The 21505-nt window shown below is 36.6% G+C and overlaps 2 protein-coding genes and 1 long non-coding RNA gene across 4 annotated transcripts in view; 1 reads left to right on the top strand and 2 right to left on the bottom strand.

Annotated features, from left to right (window-relative positions):
• LOC141434823 (uncharacterized) overlaps window positions 1-21505 on the bottom strand; it is a 53043-nt gene that overhangs the window by 27847 nt on the left and 3691 nt on the right. The window lies entirely within an intron of this gene.
• On the bottom strand, window positions 927-13434 carry LOC141434806 (facilitated trehalose transporter Tret1-like). Of its 2 annotated transcripts, none has more exons than XM_074097250.1 (3): window positions 13339-13434; window positions 4086-4221; window positions 927-3200 (listed from the first exon to the last, which is right to left on the bottom strand). In XM_074097250.1, exons 2-3 carry the CDS (start codon window positions 4189-4191, stop codon window positions 1912-1914), a joined length of 1395 nt encoding a protein of 464 aa, XP_073953351.1. In that variant the 5' UTR covers window positions 4192-4221; window positions 13339-13434; the 3' UTR covers window positions 927-1911. The 2 variants fall into 2 exon arrangements, with proteins under 2 accessions (XP_073953351.1, XP_073953350.1); XM_074097249.1 differs by lacking the exon at window positions 13339-13434 and adding an exon at window positions 4762-4856.
• Window positions 7264-21505, top strand: part of LOC141434813 (uncharacterized) — a 48068-nt gene continuing 33826 nt past the window's right edge. The window contains exon 1 of the mRNA XM_074097258.1: window positions 7264-7427. The gene's annotated coding sequence lies outside the window, so the exon portion shown is untranslated. The remainder of the gene's footprint in view (window positions 7428-21505) is intronic.

Raw genomic sequence — 21505 nt, 5'->3', positions numbered from 1 at the left:
CTTGTGACTTGAAAGATTGACCTTAACTAGTAAAGATTAAAAAACACATCCCACTTTTGCGTCCAATGGGAGGAATTAGATGGAATTAGGTTTAAAAAACCGGCCAAGAGCGTGTCGGACACGCCCGAAATAGGGTTCCGTAGCCATTACGAAAAAATTAAGTATTATTTTTCTAAGGATTTCGCATTTTGTACGGAATATTCCAAGTTTAGGTATATTTTATACCTTAAGCTGCTATTTACTCTTAAACTACTAATAATTCTCAAGAAAACTTAACCGTTATAGTTTTCATTGTAAGTTTGATATACTTAAATTTTTTCAAATTTTTCACCTACATCTTAGATTTTAGAGGGGGAACGCTCGATTTTAATGAAAATTTGCACTTTAAAGTGGAATATTTTGCAAACAGATCACTGAATCGAAAAATCGTTTTAGCAACCCCCTATTGGTTTTAAAAGACCTATCCAACGATCCCACACTACAAGGTTTGATGAGAAAAAAAAATTACCCCCAGTTTACGTCTATAAAAATTGTTTTTGAATTTTTTATAATACCATTTTGTCTGCATAGTTAACCTATATATTCGTGCAAAATAACAGCATTCTAGCATTGATAGTCCCTGAGAAAAGCCGCGGGCGGACGGACAGACAGACGGACAAACAGACATGGCGAAACTATAAGGGTTCCGTTTTTGCCTTTTTGGCTACGGATACCCTAAAATATGGTGTTAGGGTTGTCACTCTATTGGGCCTTTACTACTTTAATTTTGTTTTGAACGATATGGTTTTCGGGTTTGCCGTTTAACAAAAACAAATACAATTTTAGCATAATTTCATTTAACTACAATTAAAACCCATAATGTTGTTGGTCATAATCATAATAATTAAATAACAGAATACTCATCAATATTTTTTTTATAACGACCATAAAGAATAAATTTACTGTTTTAAAATACATTCAGTGATAATGATTGAAATTTAGAACAAGATTTTAACGAATGCTATTATATGATATACTCGGTGAAAGTATTAAATTACCTATAAAACAATCTACTTATTCCACTTTAAGGCAAGTCACCGTAAAGGTGATTTTCCACAAGCGTGGCGCCCATACAAATTTCAATGATCGTCTCGCTCCGCCTCGTCTCGCCTCGCCGGTGGAAAATCACCTTTAGATACGACGACGAGCGATTCGAGGAGGAGCTTTATGCGCAGCGCGCCGCACGAGCCGAGCGAGCGAAGCGAGCGTGCCGCGTGAGCGGCCGGCAAAGCGCCAAACCGAGCTTTTTTTTAATTCTCTGTACACCTAACATATAAAAGTGGCCATTACTTGTACTGATTACCTGTTAATTACTTTGCTAATAAACTATCATTACTTTCGAAATTATGTAATTCGTTCATATTCATTTTGTTTTTAAGCTAGATAAGCATTTCTGCTGATAATCATTCATGCAGGGCAAAATTATGCAATTCTTAGTAGGTATTTCTTAGGTAAAATGAAAATTCGAAAATAGTTATAATAAACATTACACGCCCGGTTTAGACAGAATATTAATTGCGTAGTCAATTGATTTAAAAAAGATTACTTACGACTTGATGTGTGTGTATTATTATAGCAAGGAGGCAGAAGAGCAACATGTATTATATATACGAATGTCTGCCCCGGCCGGGGATCGAACCCTACTTACTTAGTTATTAGAAGGTAAACTGAGCGACCTTTAAGTTAAAACGAGGTTTTTTAATCCATTTTTTTTATTGCATTGCAAACCACATTACAAACATGAATAGAAGAAATTGTACGGTGGGTGCAATGTTGTGAATCCAACTTACGTTGAGAGGTTTTCTTACAGATCGATAGCTTCCCACGGCTATAGTAAATATGTATTATAAATATATAGCTAGCTTATATAGTCTACCTTTCTAACATCGTTCTATTCTCTTCCAAGTTAACGATCGCGTCTTCTGCCCGCCTTATCTTCGGACTCTTGCCTCTAAAGTACTCTCCCACATCATGCAGTGTTCGGTTCTTAGTTTCCGGCAACTCAAAATACAAGTAAATCAAATTAAGCAACATTATACATCCAAAAACTAGTAGCATTCCATGAGTCCCCAGACTCTTCTCTAACCACGGCATAATTCCCAATACGGCTGCCGTTCCCAGTGACCCCAAGGTTCCATCAACAACTGACCCTACAGCTCTGTACTCCAAGGGAAATATTTCTCCCATTAAAATGTACGATACTGGGAAAAACCCAGCAGTTCCTACAAAATAATAAACTGCAAAAAAGCTTAAAATCAACCATGACAAAATTTGGCTGGGGTACAGGGTTCTAATATAGAGCATGCCGCTACAGGCTGCGAGAAGCGCAAAACCCAGGAAACCGGTGCCAAATAGTAAGTGTCTTCTGCTGAACACTTTTAGCAAGTATATGTTCAGGAAGCCTGCTGATAATGCGATGACGTCACCAACGACCGTGTAAAAGTAGCCTTTAGTCTTGTCGCCGCTTAATTGAGCAGCCAAATGCAATGAGTAAGTAGGGATGAATGTACGCCCGCCAACTGTCGGAATTAACACAGCGAAGAACAATACTCCTACCGGCTTCCACAGAACACGTGATTTCATCTTTTGCAGAAAAGCAAATCTTCCTTTATTTTCCAGTTCCTCAAATCGACGTCTCGCTTTCTCAGTTTCCGTCATCTGCGTTAATTCTCTCTTTCCCTCCTCGGTGTAACCTCTCAGTGAGTAAAAAACAGCTTCGGCTTTTTTGTATCGTGCCCTAGACACAAGCCACTCTGGTGTCTCCGGCCAGAAGAGAGTCACGAGGAATGCCAAGGCCGGCGGTATTGCACCTACTAAAGCTAAGTGTTTCCAATGTAGGTAGTACGATGTTAGATGCATTAACGAAATGCCCAACACAGCTACTAGAGGCTTGATACCTAGAAGCACAGATCTTGTTTTAGGAGCGGAGAACTCTCCAATACACACGCTTATAAAGTAGGGTGTTCCAAGAGCTAATCCTTGTAAAAATCTTGCGGCTAACAGCATGGTGATCGAACTGGTTTCCGCGGCGCAATAAGCTAGAATCCAGCCTATGCAGATGGGTGTAACAATGCACATGTTGGCGATCTTTCTTCCGCAGTAATGCATCAAGGGCCCCAGCAACAGTATTGGTACTACTCCTGATATTCCCGGCATGGCAGCTGTGAATATAAAGTTTCCCATTTCAGGTTAAGACTAGCTGTGCCCGCGACTTCGTCTGCGTGGACTTAGATTTATCTCAGCCAGTTGTTGTTTTGACTGCCTGGCTGTTTACAAAAGATACCTGCCATCAAAATTTTATTAACAGCACTCTAGTTTCCGAATAAAATACCTGTGACATACGGCAATCAGACAAACAAAGAAAGAGACGGACAGGACAAAATGGTATATAAGTACAGATCAAATAGTATGGACAGACTATATAGTAACCAAAACATTATACAGTTAACCAAAGTTTTAGCCAAACTAACAGCAATTCTCTAAAAGTGCTTCATGAAATTCTTTATATTGACGTACATAATTATCTTTTGTATTTGTGAACCGATTCGAATGAAATAAACACAAAATGTTAAGTAATCCAAGGAAACGACAGCACATCAGTCAAAACCGCATTCATCTATACTTCACTTATTTTCACATTTGTAACTTAATGGCAAAATTTGCACACGTTTTTAAATGAAACAACGAAACTATTTAAAATTGTGTTAACTTCTTTAGTAAAAACATAATAATAACCACTAATAAATGTACAAGTAGGTATTTTTAGTCCATTTGTGCTCGAAATACCGAGAAACGTGTGTTACAATTTGATTTTTTTATTCAAACCTTAAAATAAACGGAGTATAAGTTAAGCCGTTTCTGAGATTAGCGTTAGCAAACGCAGACAATAATTCTAAATATCATTGTTTTGGGTTCTATTGCGCTAATAAGTACGAGTATATACCCCTAGTAACAGTTTTTCTCAAACATTTTCAATGTATAGACACCGACTAGTTATAGATTTGTTAAGCTGAAATTAAGCTCATGGAAATAATTTTAAAAATTACCAATTAATGAAGACATCTGTAGGTCAATTTTAATTTCACTGCTAGGTTCCATGAGCGCAGGGATCAGATTTGCGGTAAATGCCACGGCGGTGCCAACAGAAACCATTGTCAGATGTACACCGGATGAGTAAAACGCCTGGAATCACCATCAAAAAGGTAACATTACTTAGACGCTTACCTAACATAAATGTTACACGGTACTAGCTAAGTTCTATATGGTTTTATCCTTCTTTTACTTGCATGCTTTACACGTAAGAGTATGATACAATTTTGCTGGTAAGTTCCCTGCAATTTGTCGAATCTTGTTCCGTCTGAAATTGTCTGAGCAGAAAATAAAACAAAGTTTTGGAAATATCAAATATACTGCTATCTTTATTAAAAAAAATCTATCAACACAAAATCTGATGATCCGGGAACTAATCACTTCGCTCATGTCGTCCAGCGACAAAACTTACGAATAATCAACACCGAAAGTTTTATGACCGAAAACTTACAAAACCGAAGGCAGGAAGATTTGGGAAAAATAGCATAGAAAAGTTTATTAACTTAATTTGGTCCTGGTGCTCGATCGTCAAGTAGGTTTCTATTTCTTGTTTCTCTTTATTTAAAAGAATTAAGTGTTTCATTCGCTTGTGAAAGAAAACTGAATTAATTATGTTTACAAGTTCACAAATACCTGTTTTAATTCCGGAGCCACCATTTTAAAAAATATATATTTTTTGTCACCATATATTATATTACTTTCATTATGTACAGGTAGAACGTGACTAACCTAAGTACACGTGCAAAAACGATTGTATGTACTCGTAAATGCTGGTGACGTAAATATTCAGTAACGCCAGATGTTTAAATAAAGTACCTATATACCTAAGGCTAAGAGAGTTCGAGATGGCATTGGTTTAACCCTATCCTGTTTCTTGATTTTTAGTTGCGGAATCTTCTTTTTATCCGTTAATTACAATGCTAAAAGTAATTTACAACAGTACATGGTTGGTCAACTAGAATAGACGAGGATTAGTGTCGCGGGGAGGTAGAGGCCATCGTTCAGTACCACTACAATGAGTTTACAGCACGTTTACAGTGACCGTACTCGATACCGACGGCGTAAATTATTTGTATGGATAATTGACTTTTACTATGATTGAACAGCGCCTCTAGCGGTCACTTACGGAAGTAAAGATCGCTAGTATGAGCAAATAAGCAACTTGTGATATGTATGCATAGGAAAAATTCGTGTCTAGATTTCTTTCCAGCAGTGATGTAGGGGTTAAAGCACGCAGCACGGATTGCTGAGGACCTGGGTTCGATTCCCAGTGCTGGTTTCTTTTTCTGTTTTTTTCTGTGCATCCATGTCTCAGTTCGTATTTTCGACATTTAATAAAGGTTTGAAAATTTTGAAATTCATTTAATTTAGAGCGGTCGCTCAACATTTTTTTTTGTTATGAAAATTGGACTTAGTGAATTATGTCATAAAAATTATGGTCCGTGGACTTATTTTAGTCATTTATATACATCTACACCAGTAGAACTATATACCCGAAAACCACTCAAACATATGTATTAGTTTAGAAGAAAAAATATTTAACGGATCCACTTGGTTTTTATATTAATATTTGGTGTGTTATGTGTAGGTAAGGTACTAGTTGTGAGTAAACTGTATAAAAAAATCAAGTCTCATTAATCATAGCTCAAGGGCAGATGCTTATCTGTTCCCTTATCCATCTACGGCCTATAATGATGCGTGATGTTCTATGCTGTTTGTTTTCGAATAAAATGAAAACATACTTCAACTTAATACAATAATTTGTAAACATAAAGTATAGACAGAAAGTTTGTGTTGGTTGTGTAAACTACTCATGAAAAATATATTTATTAACAAGCTAATAAAGAAAATCATTTAATACAATAATCAAAAAATAAAGGAATAATCAAATTACAAAAGCTAATTGGATGTAGTAGTAGGTATATTTAACTGTAAGTAATTTATAGATTTTGCACTCAATTACCATTATAAAACGGCAGCTGGACCAACATTTGACTATATGACATCAAACATTCTACTAATATGATAAATGCGTAAGTTTGTGTGTGTGTGTGTGTGTGTGTGTGTGCCCACAGAATTTCAGTTGTGAATCATGCAGTATAGTGCAGTATACCAATTCATGTCTTACTGATGCGAATTTTGTATCTTTTTACTTCACAAAATGTCAAAAGATAACTGGCATTTTGCCACCATTTGCAAAAAATATAGTATCTTCTATACTTCGTTTTTTTAGCATTAGAAAAAGGGTAAACAATCTTGACGAGTCTTTTTATTGAAAAAAGCGGCAATTAGGTACACTGCGTCGTTCACCTAATGCGGTCGCCGAACTTGTTTTAAACTACTTCGGCGAACGACCGTCGCCTTTACATTAGTGCTGTCGCTCGCGGAATACGGCCGACGCCGCCGACGGGACACAATAATGTACAACTCGGAATGTACACGCAATAATGTATGACGTGAAAACCCGAAGCATTATTGCTTCTGATTATCATGCCGTACAATACTCAGTTTTGACGCATTTTTGAGACATTTTTTATGCGACGTCTTTACGTTACTCCCGGATTGTGTTCGAATCGCTTAACGGTATAGTGCCTATTCAATTATGGGAATATAACTTTATAGTTTTTGTGGTACTAGTCGTGGCAATGAACTTTTAGGCAAAGTTAGGCGGTGGAAGGTATAGGGTTATTTTTCAGGGGGGCCTGGCCCCTGGCATGCATGATTTTTGTGTGAAGATATCAGTATTATAGAATTTCGAATTGGTAGGCCAAATATCCTGAGGTGGGCACTGGACCATACTGTGGTGGGCACGGCCCACCCCCCCTTTATACGCCTGGGCGGATATTCAGCTTTTTTGCAGCGTTTTTTTTGTCATTGGTGTCTTCGCAGGTGTTAGTAGGATTGTGGATCTTTCTATAATACCCACATTGATGAATAGATCAAACAATTATGTACAACAGTTTTATGCATTTGTTGTAGAGGCGTTTTAATAGGTAATAGGATTAAGTCAACGCCGCAAAAATGACGTCGGCTGAATGATAGCGTGTTCGCTGATCGCATGACATTTTAGCACTAGTTAGTAATTAATTCACTATTACACCTTAATTAGAGAGCAGTTTCTGAGAAACCATTTCAACAGACGGACGTACTGAAATCAATGGATTTTGTATTGAAATCTATGAAATGGTTGTGTATGTAAAAGTGATAAGGATCTGCCTACACACATTTAGACATCCGAAGTGTAAAAAGTGTTGTTTTGGAATATTTAGTGGTTTAAAAATGAAAAAAATAAGTGATAAGTAAGTACCTACAGTATACTAGAATGTTAATGTCGCTTGGAACTCGTTGGTTTTCTTCATTTTCTTGAAGATTCAAACGGTTAAGAAAAATAAAAGCGATCTTTTTTTTCGAGTTCCGAACGACATCAGGGGGGCTACTACAAAATTCATTAATCAAAGTTCGTATCGTACCGTCCCTCTCAATCTCGTATTAAGTAAAACAACTAGCGTCAGCGAGACGGCAAGAGACGAATCTCGAATTTTGCACTTCGTAGTAGGTATAGGGCCAGCACAGCAAACTACATAGTTTTTAGTTTGCCAAGTTTTGAAATGTCTAGACCAATTAAGTCGTTAGGTACCAGAATTATGTATGAATAAAAGCTTAAGGAAGTCTATAATAATCTCACGTGATTTCTCATCTTTATCTGAAGCGGCAGCTTAGCAACACAAAATTTTACATTCGTGACTATAAAAAATCTTACTCTATTAAATATTTAACAACTAAGTTTATATTCGGTAATTAGAATATATATATTACTTAGTTATTTTTAAACATTATTTAAGACTAGCCGTTGCCCGCGACTCCGTCCGCTTAGAATTCGTTTATCGCTATCCCGCGGGAACTATGCAATTTTTCGGGATAAAAACTATCCTATGTCCCTCCTTGTTCGGACTCAATCTAACTGTATACCGAATTTTAACTAAATCGATTCAGCGGCTTAGACGTGATGAGTTAATAAACAAACAAACAGACTTACAAACATTCGCATTAATGATCTTAGTGGGATACTTTTGGCAAAGTACTGAAACCACGTTTTGAATGCATTGATCCGGTTGTAGCAGCATTGCGTTTTTATTTGATTAATAGGTATGATCAAATGAATTTTTTGTTGTACCTATAATAAAACCATTAAGACACTTTTTTTTGTATTTGTGTGTCTTTGTAAATGTGAATAAATATCTTCTTTCTTTCTTTGTCAACGCTATAAAGGAAATAATTATATTTATTACTACCTATTAGTGTTTTCGTTTAAAGCTGCACGTCCACTGCATCGGAATCAGAGCGTACGGAACGGACGGATTTGTTGCTTTGTATAGATATTTCTATGGTAGGTACTGCGTGCACTGGATCGGCATATCTGCGTCAGAGAAATCTATACAAAACAACAAATCCGGCCGCTCCGTACGGTGCGTAGGTACGCTCCGATTCCGATGCAGTGCACGTGCAGCTTAATTACTGATGAAACTCTGTGGCCCCTATTTTCTCTTGGACAGTATGTTTATTCCATTATTTTTTCTTCAAACTTTTTGTACAATCACCTGCATTAATATTTGTCACAGCAGAGCGTGTAAATATGTATAGAAATAGAGTCGTATCGTATTTATGCACGCTTTTTTGTCAAATATCGGTGCTGGCGACTGTACCTAATTTGATACGTGTCCATCCACTGCGACTAGCCGGAAACTGGAAACATGGATGCCTAGTTTGAGAGTGAGACAAAACACAAGACAAGTGTGATTGCTATCTAGAGGAAACTGGATAATCGACTGACAGGAAGCGTGCACGACTTTAATGATAGCAAATTGAGGCCAAGTAGTTATTTATGAATAGAGTCAAGAGACTATGAAACTTATTTGAATGCAAAAACAATTATTACCATGTTACCATTATACCATTGAAACATGAGCTCCTACTGTTTTATAAGTTTTGTCTAAATCTGTTCACGTAAGGCATACGGGCACGCATTGAAATTTACAAAAATATTTTGCTGCTTGGGTCTAAAAGTAAAAAAGTCACCTACAAAAGCTAGATTAAAAACATTCAATATCCATACTAATGTTATATATGCGAAAGTGTGTGTTTGTATGTTTGTCCGTCTTTTACGTCGAAACAGAGCGACGGATTGACGTGATTTTTGGCATAGGTAGTGCCAGAGAGTGACATAGGCTATTTTTTATCCCGGAAAAATGCACAGTTCCCGAGGGAACAGCGCGCGATAACCGAATTCCACGCGGGCAAAAGATAGTATATTTATAAATTATCGGGTGTCGGGGCTTTCAAGAAAAGGGCTTAATACTTTCTTAAAAGACCGGCAACGGACCAATGACTCTCCTTGAGTAGTTGGTACTCATGGGCAGTGGTGTTCATTTCCCATCAGATGACCCGCTTGCTCGTTTTCCTCCCTCTCATAATAAAAAAAAGTTAGTACTTACTTGTATGTATTACGTTCAGCCCTTGTTGTCTGTCCGCTGAACCATGTATATATGTATTATTTCCAACAAGATACATAACTTTTCAGCAGGCACATTATGTTCACATGACTATAAAACCTTTGAAAGACTCATTCCAATAAAAATATTATGTTAAATAGTTATAGGTTTTGTAGAAAACTGCCACAAAATCTGGTTTAGAGGCAGCAGGTGAATTTGCATCAAGGTAAACGGGGCTATTATAGTCGAAACGTGAAGTAGTTATAAAGTTCAACCTAGACTACAAACAAATGACGAAGGAATGGGTTCCAGGAAACGAAATAAACCTACTTTAATAAATAAAATACATATTTTTATACATCCGAGGCTCGAGCACATATAATTCGTTTTTTCACACAGCTATCTGCCCTGACCGAAGATCAAACCCGGGACCTCAAGTTTTAAGTGCTCTAACCATTGGCTATCTGGTCGTCAAAAGTAAATGTATACCTAGTCTAAAATTATATGCAACGTGTAGCTGTTATGCGACAAAATTAGCTGACGGTGCCACAATTTCCAAACCGCTCAAACGCACAAGAAAATCGTACCTATCCTCGTCAATAATATTTACATAGTGACATTATGAGAAAGTTAGAAAATAAACAAGACGGTTTCCAGGAACTAGGTTTTATTAGATAACGGCTAGGAGACGTCAGATAATTACATCACTGACATCGGTATAACATTATCATGGTATAATAAAGGAAAGTTAACATTAGCCTCAATCAGAGAGGTAAACCTACATGGCTGGCATCTATAATACGAGCTATAAGGGTTATTTTGACTCGTCATCATATCAGTCGCAGAACAGTGGACGTTGGACAAAGATCTCTCCCCAAATATCTAAATGAGACTTGCTTGTAGATACTGGTGACAAATATCTGCCAAGTACTTACAAAACTAAAAGTTAACATACTAAAGTAATACAAATAAGTAAGGAAGTAAGGAATGGGGCGTGAGCTGTTAGAGTGGCGATCGTGAACCAGATCGTAGCGTGGGCACCTACGAAAAATACTACATTGTAATAGCGAGATACAATTTTAAATTTGAAACGACGCTACAAGGAAAAACAAATGACAAAATCACAAATTAAAAAAAGAGTTCCTTTTACAAATTTCAAAATTGCGTTTGTTTCGTTTTTCCAGAAACTTTCAGTTCAGTATGCCGTACAGTTTGTGCCAAAACATAACAAACTTGAAAAACAAACTTGCTGCTGTCCTTGACGCAACTCAATAAAACTTTGAATAAAACAATAAATTAAGTAAAAAAAGTTTAAATAACTTGTCTACCGCGAAATTGTTGTAAAAAAGAATTGTAAAGATCTTTCAAAACTGGTTACGTACCAAAGGACGGTCGCAATGAGCTAGAAACCGCTTAACACTTGCAAATTACACATTCAAAGGATCATTACATGTACGTACTTGCGTAGAAAACGGTGGTAAGTTCAACGAACCGATGCGTTAACACACAATTTTAGAATACTTTAATAACTAAGTGGTTTTTGTAAATTAAAAGCAAAAACAATAACATTTTATAACCTATTTATGACTTTTAAATGAGTAATTAATCAAATACCTCATTAAAGTCCATCTTAAAACATCGTCAACATCATCATATCAGCGTAGTAAGTCCATGCACTGTTGGACATTAAGCCTCCCTTCTCGTAAAACGTCCGTCAATAGTTAACTCTACATAAACAACAAACGTAAGTATTAAATATTCTCTCGTCCTGTTCTGTGTGGTCAAATTGTATAATTTTTGACAACAAAAAATTTGAATAGCCCAAAAACGAACGAAACCAAACATTTTACTAAAACCTGCTGCAATTCGGCAAACTATGTAAGTGGACAATCAATATTTGTGGGAAATCCAAGTTCCATTTATATTTTTTGCGGCAACACGTCTTTCTCACAACAAGAATATATTATAAAATGTTATAAGTTATAACTTTAGATTCTGACAAAACTTTATGTGAGAATAACACAATTTAAATTACCTAAAACTTGCTTCAATTTTTAAAAGCATCTTAAATCGAAGGTTTTTCTTCTTTTATCTGTACGTAGTAGATTTTGGTTCCATACGGTAGGTAATTAATTATTCAATAGAGCGTTTTTTTAATACCACCAGGCCTAGCAGTTGAATCAATATTCCGGTTTTTTTTCTTATCAAAATATCCAAAAATTACATCGTAGGTACTCTTCGCTTAATTTGTTTGTAGAACAAAGTCTCTAGACTCCGTGGTTGAGATTTCAGGCTTTTACAGTCTGAATATCGGCACAAAAGGCAGGGTAGGTGTCGTAAGTGTAGGTATACGAAATCCAGCAACCTCGATCAAAGTTCGTATCGTTCCGTCCCTCTCACTCTAGTATTAAACAATCTTAGCGTCAGCGGGACGGCAAGATACGAAGTACGAATTTTGCACTTCGTAGTCCATACTACGCAGTAGGCCCTATGGCCTGCATACCACATCCAAATCTGTCCCGTCGTTTTAGCATGAAAGTAACACGCACACACGGACATTAACATGCCTGTTCGTAATATTAGCGATTGTTAACTTAACAATTAACGATTTTGGAGTAAATTGTCTACGGTTTTCATCTACAACAGGGTTTCTTAAAGTAGGGTTCACGGACCCCTTGGGGGTCCATAGCATGTGTGTCAGGGGTCCCACAGTAGGTCAGTCCATAGATGAGAGTATGTATAAAAGGTTAATAGGAAATTACCAGGATTACTAGGAAAAAAAATTACAGGGGCCCGTGGAATAGTTTAAATTGTGAAAGTGGTACGTGACTGCAAAAAGTTTAAGAAACCCTGATCTACAACTAGTTGTAGGCCGCAACGTTTTCATTCCGCAGGTACTTCATGCTTTTCTGGAATAAATACTTTTGCTTACGTACCTAGGTACTTTTCATTTCCATACTTCCGCGACAACATATGTTCTACTTAAGCTTTTGTGCTTAGTTTATAGAAAAGCATTAACTTTTTTTTACTAGGTACTAGGTCTGTAAGGCAAGGTAGTCATAATAGTGAATAAAATATTTTACAACGACATCCAAGATCAAGTGTGTGCATGTATTATGCATGTAGGTGTACATATTTAATCCCGGAATGCCCATCAACATCACGACATAATACGAATAAAGTAGATACACCAGTATCAGTTTAATGCCGCTAGTTTTTATGCTACAAAATCCGTAAGGCAATGGCAATACAGTTTAATTTTGCACGATTTTATTTATCAAGTTTATGTTTATAAACCAGTTTGCTTAAATTATGTGTAGCGAATTAACATTTTTATTCGAGCAAATATAATCGTAAACATATTGGCAAAGTATCTAAGTAATTTCTAGATGGCACTATTTACACGTGACTAAATATCTGATACGACTCTATTTCTAGAGCCGCTAGGACGTGTCAGATATTTTTGCACGCTCCGCCGTAGTAGATATTAATATTCACTCCACTCCTATTTACTCTTACGTACAGTCACCAGCATTAACACCTGCCACAGCGGAGCATGCAAAAATATCTGACACGTCCTTCTGGCCCTATAAATAGAGTCGTATTAGATATTTCTGCACGCTTATTGTGTCAGATATTGGTGCTGGTAACTGTACCTCTGTTTTCTGTACTGGTTACTACTTTATGGTGTTCAATAATCGTTCGATCGTTTTATACTTACTAGACCGCCACCTTCTCTTCTCTGGCTCTATCTTCCTTCCACATGCGCTCGCGCATCTTGCCGCCGCATCTTGCCGCGTATTGCGTCCATGTTGTATGCCAGTCGAGGTACTACTCGTAGGTACTCGGTATTGATAATCTAAAGTCACAATCGTTACTTACTTTACAAGCAGGAGTCTTATGAAAACGAAACAGGTATTTTTTAATTAAGCAGGAAATTAAACAAAGTAAGGACATGATAAAAACTGGTTTTGTGCGTGTAAAAATAATAATGTTAAGTTTAATTGCAATTAAAATGGCCGTATTTTGAGATTTCACGAAACCGACTTCATCTGGCGTAATGTTCAAGCAATAATATACATTCAATACGGGGTGACCGAGCTTTGCTAAGACTAAAATTCGAAAACACGCGTTTTTCCAAACATTAAGATCAAGCTACTAAATCGATTGTACAAACATTGTTAGAGCCGTTTCTGAGATCCTTGAACTAAATAAATATACAAGAATTTAGATTCAGTACATATTATCATTTATTTGATGTCCTAATCTTCTCTACTTTGGGCAAATGATTTCCACAACTACTTATCGTTTTCAAAATATATATAACAGCTGTTTCCGTCCCTTGTACAAACAAGGAAGAGAATAATTCCGTATCCCGTTAAAAATATGAAAAATCCTTTGGTAATAAAGAAATTGAAATCTATATCTCGCAAATAAAGTCTCTAGCTCCTTTAGTTTAATTTGTGCCTTGTCTATCAATCAGTAACGTTATTTTCTTATAGATACAGATAGTTTTTTTTATTAGTCTAAGTAGTATGGTCCCACTGCTGGGTAAAGGCCTTTCTCTTGGATTTCCAACTCGCCCTGTCAGCACTTGTCTGGCCAGTAGCTGGAAAACGCGTCCAGGTCATCCCGCCACCTCCGCCTTGGCCTGCCGCGACGCCGATAACCATCTTGGGGCATCCACTGCGTGTCGACTTCCCAGGTTATCACACATTGTTTTATTACAACTTTGAAGTCTCGTTGTATTCTTTAAATATCCCATCAAACTTTCTAATCATTGGCATTTCACAATTTATTTTAAACAAGTTTTTAGGAATCAATAGAAAGTAGAATCAGTAGAATTCAATTGTTCAAAATACAGTTGTATTATCCATTGTTAAAGATTTGCGTGGGTGTTTGATCATAGGTACTTAAATCCATTCTCCATTGTATTGTCTAAAATTCATTAATCTCAAAAACTTTACTTGGCAGCCGTGGTGGCCTAGTGGTTTGACCCATAGCCTCTCAAGCAGAGGATCGCGGATTCAAGCATCGGCTCGCACCTCTGAGTTTTTAGAAATTCATGTGCGAAATTACATTTTTAATTTTACCATGAGTTTTACGGTGAAGGAAAACATCGTGAGGAAACCTGCACAAATCTGCGAAGCAATTCAATGGTGTGTGTAAAGTTCCCAAGCGACAGCCAGGGAGAACTGGCGTAGAATTGTTCGACGTGCTACGTGACCACGACTGCTCTGCCAAGAGTATCCGACAAAGAAGAAGAGAAGAAGAAAGTTCCCAATCCGTACTGGGCCAGCATGGGAACTACGGCCCAAGCCCTCTTATTCTGAGTGGAGGCCTCTGCCCAGCAGTAGGACGTTTATAGGCTAGGATGATGATGATGATTTACTTGTATACACATATTTAATGTTATCTAAATAGTTAGGTATGAGGCGGCGTCTCCTAGCCGAAGAATGATGAATTAAAGAAAGAAGATTTTACCTGAGCTTAGTTTAATTGAATCAAATTGACAAAATGTCAGCTTTTTTGTTAGCAAAAGTTGTCCAAAATTTCGAGAAAACATCAAATGTAAATGGAACCTGATTTAAGAATATTAAACCGTAAATATATACTTATTCTGGCGCCAGAGGTCTTCGCATTCCGGCTTAGGTATTCGCTGGGTGCGCGATAACAACGCCAACTGGATTTTTAATCCCACGGAAAAAATGTAAACAAAGGTATTGCCGTTATCGAAAAATATTTGCAGAATTCAAGATATTTATTATTTCCACATTTGTCAGAAATCGACTTCCCACTAAAAAACTGTAAATTAGATAATCAAGATAAAATATTTTAATTTAATGATGGAAATCTTTATTTTAGATTTTACACTTTGATTATATTAATTTACAAAGAGACTACTGTTTTCGTATGCATAATTTATTTATTGTCCTAGTATTACACCCGGGTTTTTAAGCTGTGGGCCGCTTGACGCGAGACGTCACTCAATGCACTAACATTCGAGACTGAATTCGTAATTGTTTTCCAGTGACTCTTGTTCTGTTATTTTTTATTGTTGACATTGTTGTTAAGTGTTATATATATAGTTGGCGTTTTATCGGACATAGAGAAAAACATGGTAACAACAGAACATTTTTCTAGGCAATGGAACGTATGGCTGTCTCACTGTGACGTCATCCAGCGTATTTCATAAAAAAAATATAAAACATTAAATACTCATCCTAATGCAAAATCAATGAAAATGGTATATCTTAAAATATTCTATTCTTTCCAAAAATACCCAATTCAAGAGCTTCGAACTGCCAACAAACGCTAGGTACGCAGTTTGGCAGTGTAATTTACTTTGTAATAATTAATGTGTAATTATGAAATAAACGATTAATAATAATAATAATGCAGCAGTCTTTAAATCAAAGCAAATGGCTAGGTGAATGGGCATGAATTATAGGCAAGCGTGCTTCATCTTAGTTCACATATTTGTCTACAATCAGGAATGATTGTGGCCAAACGCAAGATTCTGTATTTGGCTACAAAGGTTAAACTCTTGGCTTTAAAGTAAATCTTGCTAAAGTCTTGTTGAAGCTAGAATACATAGAAGTTAACAAAACAATGTAGAACTGTATAGGGTAGCCATTTGTTGATTCCTCGGGAATTTGTACGATAATTCCACGCTGGGTGGCTTTTGATATCGCGTCCATAAAATCATACAAAAATGACATAAACAAATAAAGTTATTAAACTCTCATAATAATATCATTTTCTAATGTAGGTACCTACTTGGTCAATACATTTAAATGAAACTGCATTTTTTCAGCAAGATACAGATTTTGACTTAGGAAAATTTCACACCGCGTTTTTAAACGCGCGTTCCGTCGCCGCGTCTTCATCGACACAAGCTTGCGCGATATGCGCGCGAGTTTTATAGCTGTTTCATGGAAAGAAAAACGTGCTGTCAACAAGCGTTTCTAAAACACCCGTTTTAAACCCGGTTTAAAAAACGTGGTGCGCAAAGACTTACCCCCTTATTCATAAAAATCCTTAATTGAGGTTTGATCGGTCTGTTACTTAGCAGACTGATTAAGCTTAATAGACGGTTGTCAAGAAGTATGATTCATAAACACTTGCTAGCAGTCTGCTAGTTGTTGAGCTGCTGATAGACGGATTAGACGCGTTATGTTGGCCACCTTGACAAATCAAAGACAAAAAATGGCCTAATCGATAATTAAAAAAAAAAAATTGACAGCAGTGACAGCAAATTACCAGGAAAAAAAATAAAAAGCGAGATGTTTGTTTTCCCGCCATTTCCGATCCGCATGTTTATGTTGTGCAAAAAGCCATAATTATGTTAATAATCCTTATTTTTTTTTTCATATTTATTGTTAATTTATTGTTGCTAATTTAGAGGATTTTTAAATACAAATTCCTGAAAATAATTTTTCCTATTTTTTTTTAATCTGCGTAGCCCTGCCTTCACTATAAATATCTTCGGTACCTATGGTTTTTTGCTCTAGTCAAAGTCAGCTGTTCAAACTTGTGGCGGCCATTTTGTGACTTAGCAGAGAGATAAAGGAGGGTCTACGGTCCTCTAACTTTAGCAGAGCCTTGATCGACTGATTAGCGCTAACAGACGTTTATGAATCATGTTTTTTAGCATCGGGCCTTCAAGGAGCCTTCAAGGAGGCTCTAACTTTTTATGAATAAGGGGGTTATTCTTTAGAGCCTGTGTTCACCTTAATGACAGAAAATTTGGACGAGTTTTTTCGGTCTATGACCATGACTTATCTATGTGACACAATATCAACCATAACTTAACCTAACCAACAATAAGTTGGAAAACCCCGACTTTGTCACTTCAAAATTCAATATCTCAAAAACGGCTCAACCGATTTTGATAAAACATGTCTAAAGCCATCGCTAGAAAACTTGCTTTCAAATAAAAAACCGCATACAAATCGGTCCACCCGTTTAAGAGCTACGGTGCCACAGATAGACGGACACACATAGCGGTCACACTTATAACACCCCTCTTTTTGCGTCGGGGGTTAAAAACGAAGATTGCCGATAGCCATTGATCAAATGGAAGTACGAACTGTCATCGACAATCAATTCACAGGATGTGCGCTCGGCCGGTCGCAATTTAACGGCTCGGATAATGATAGGATCGATGCGCATGGCGTGTCGAGGGCTGTTATTAATAAATCATGTCCTACTTGCACGGACCTAGTAGGTCTAGGTTTTACAAAGTCTTTGAAAGTACTATTTAAGGCCTGCTTTATGTAGTTTGCGGGGTTGTAGGGTTCTTCTAGTTCTACCTCTGAAGTAATAAGTAATGTTAGGTTAGCCCACAGACCACAGTGAACTATAAAGTGGTAATTGTTTCCTGTGGACATAAATTTCATTAATTGTGTAGTACTTTTAACAAGAACTTGCTACACAAATGGACAAAGGGCTTGATTTGACTCGCGCACCGAGGGTACTCTGAGGGTAATCTGTATGGACCTACTTATGTCAATATACGCTATAAACGGAGGAAATGTATAAAAATGCAGTGTAAGCCTTTACTCCTCAGAAAAATGTACGAAATGTGAGTCAATCTAAATTGGTCGGTTGAGGCGCTGCTAATGTTAAATTTCATTGCATTTTTTATTATTTGTACAGCTGTAATAGAAATACACATTATGTAAAAATTTCAGCTGTTTATCGATGATCTGTTTAGCTATTTAAAGATTTAAGGAATAGCAGGGCATATGGCTATTCCATGATATGGACCGCAGCAATGTAACGTCTGATTAAATCAATTTATTAACGAACAAATTCTTGAATATAATTATTTTGCAAAAACACAAACAACGTAACTTTCTTCGTCATTAGCAAGTGAGAACAATTTTATAGCCCAGCCTTTGATAATGTATTTTTGCACACAACTTGTAGGGCCACTTTCTAAATAAAGAAAATATTCGCATTTACATACACACGCTAATGGTCGTAAAATGATAGCTTTGTATGGAAATAAACAGGGGAAAGGAATCTGGGGTGTGTACGAGACAATAATAAGTTATGTTTGTTTAGCCTACCGACCTACTTGTAAAATGCGCGACGTGATAATAATGCTTAGTAAAAATCTACGTATAAATATTTATGCAAGAGATCATAGGTGTGTTGTGGCGTACAGTTTATAATTTAAACTGTTTTAAACTTTCGTGATTTACACTCATAGTTAATACCACAATCGGGATTTATCACGCTAAAAACACGGGTAATAATTACGATTTACGATTGATTTTAATTGCTCGGAATACACCTTCTGGACCGAAAGAAAAACGAGTTGATCACACAGAAGACTAAAGTGAATGACGTAGTAACATAAATAGAACGCAGAAAGTGGAGATGAGCAGGACATATTGCTAGAATGGACCACAGTCGTTGGGCGAGGAGAGTCCTGCAGGGTTACTACGAAACTCGAAACTCGATGTTCGTGTTGTGCGATCCCTCTGACACTTATACTATTTAATACGAGAGCGAGAGGGATCGCACGACACGAACTTCGAGTTTCAAGTTTCGTAGTAGCCCTGCTGGAGTGGAGACCCCGTGCTAACACGCGCCGTAGAGGACGACCACCAAGAGATGGACAGACGATATCCGGCAACAAGCTGGCGTAAACTGAATGCGAGTGGCAGTGGATAGGCAAGACTGGAAAAGTAGAGAGGACGCATAGGCGTAGCCCTGATGAAGCTTAGATAGATAGATATATAGATAATTACGATTAGACTACTCGTGACCACGGCCACTGTAATGTCATGTAATGTGATCGAAACGTCGAGGTATTACTCGTGTTTAAGCGTGATAAGTCTCGATTGTGGTTTTTTAACTATGGTGTTCAGTTTATAATATAAACTTTATATTATAAAGTTAAGTTTAATCATCATTACTCGTATCATCATCATATTAACCGCAGGACGTCCACTGATGAACATAGGCCTCCCTCATAAGTCTCCAGTTAAAAAAAAAACAAGTTATATTTTTAGGTCAATTGGTGTCAACTGTCCCATGATATTTATTTATTTTATTTTAAGAAATTGGGGCCAAATTTCAAGAATCAATATTAGGTATACATGTAGTAGTTTTTTTGTTGTGTATGGGTAATTATGTAGGTACCTGTAGATCTATTTCGAATTGAAAATTATCATCATCATCATCAAAATTATAAAATAAAGAAAAATTATGATCATCATCATCCCATTATATTTACGTCCCACTGCTGGGCACAGGCCTCCTCTCAGAAAGAGAGGGCAAGAAAAATTATAATATCATTAAAATGTTTAAAAGTTGGATATGTATTTAAAGTCGTAGTAGCTTAGTGGTTTGACCTATAGCCTCTCAATCTCAAGCAGAGGGTCAAATTTTCTATTACTTTTATGGTGAAAGATAACATCGTGAGGAAACCTGCAACCTGCGAAGCAATTAAAGCTAATATAAATCTTTCTCTAAAATTATTCTGTTTATTGAAAACTGCATTAAAATCCGTTTCGTAGTTAAAAGGATCTAAGCGTACATACAGTATACATTCATACAGAGATAATGTGAAATATATGTATATGTTTTAGTATCGACTTCAGATACGTGATCAAAAACAAGACAACATTGAGACTGTTTGGAGGTTCAGTAACTTTTTCGGTCAATGTCCTAAATTGCGAACAAAAACAGTAAAAGGTTGTCGCTTACCCGGCCCCTGAGCAGAGCAGGCGTCTCATTTAAAAACATATAAAATCCTATTAATAATATTATTTACACTTTCGTGAGACATAGGTACATATTTTAATAAAATTGCAAAAAATAATTCAATACCGCAGTTTAATTAAGCCACAGTCAAAATTGTAATAAAAAAATGTTATATGTATAAAAAATAAATTTAATATATTATATAACAAAACGCGCCAAGTGCGTGCGTGTTTATCTTGCTTATTCGCACACGGAACCCTAAAAACTACACTTAAATTTTCCGTTTATTTAATTTGTTTATAGCAAAATGCGAATGTTAAGGACGTGTCTCGCGGAAGAGAACTTAACTCGCATAACTTGATCCAAGCCCAAACAGACGTGATACCTATATGTATAATTTAGGAATTATGTATAAAACTTCACAAACATAACGTATATTTATTTAGGTATGATACATAACATAAATATACCATAAGCATCTTGGTAATTAAAAAAAAACTGGTAAAAATTTCATTTTTAATTAAAGTATATATCTTTTAAGTTTTTTACTGACTGTACTTTTTGTTATTTGTTCTTGCATTGTCACATATATAATAGTATAACACATGTTTTCTTTTTCTTACTTCGAAGGTTGTCATGAATAAATAATTTCTTTCTTTATTTTACATAAATATTTTTTGCAAGTGCTAGTGGGTCTCCTGATGGTAAGAGATCACCACCGTCCATAGACACCTGCAACACCAGGGGTATTGCAGATGCGTTGCCAACCTAGAGGTCAAAGATGGGATACCTCAAGTGCCAATAACTTCACCGGCTGTCAATAAATATATTTGACAAATTTTGCGCACTTGGATTGTGCGCAATTTCCGGGTTGCAGGCTGAAGCACCTTTTCGTTGTTAAATTTGGACCTTGCTTATATGGACTTAAGATTGTCTTGCCAACGCCAAAGTAAAGCCCCATTGACTATGTATGTACTTGCATGCAAGTTTTACTACATTGCTGTATTTGTTTGATCAACTGAATTGATTGTCCCTTAATAGTTCGCAATGTAACGCAACTTGCATGCAAGTTCTCGTATCATAAATGGAGCTTTGGCTCCTGCGGCGCTAGGTGTGTCGGCAATAAAAATTCACTAACATCGCATATTTAGTCTATTCCGTATGCC

Source organism: Choristoneura fumiferana, chromosome 14 (assembly GCF_025370935.1).
Source record: "Choristoneura fumiferana chromosome 14, NRCan_CFum_1, whole genome shotgun sequence".
Lineage (NCBI taxonomy): Eukaryota > Metazoa > Arthropoda > Insecta > Lepidoptera > Tortricidae > Choristoneura > Choristoneura fumiferana.
The sequence above is the reverse complement of the archived record's forward strand: the minus strand, read 5'-3'. Positions and strand labels throughout refer to the sequence as shown.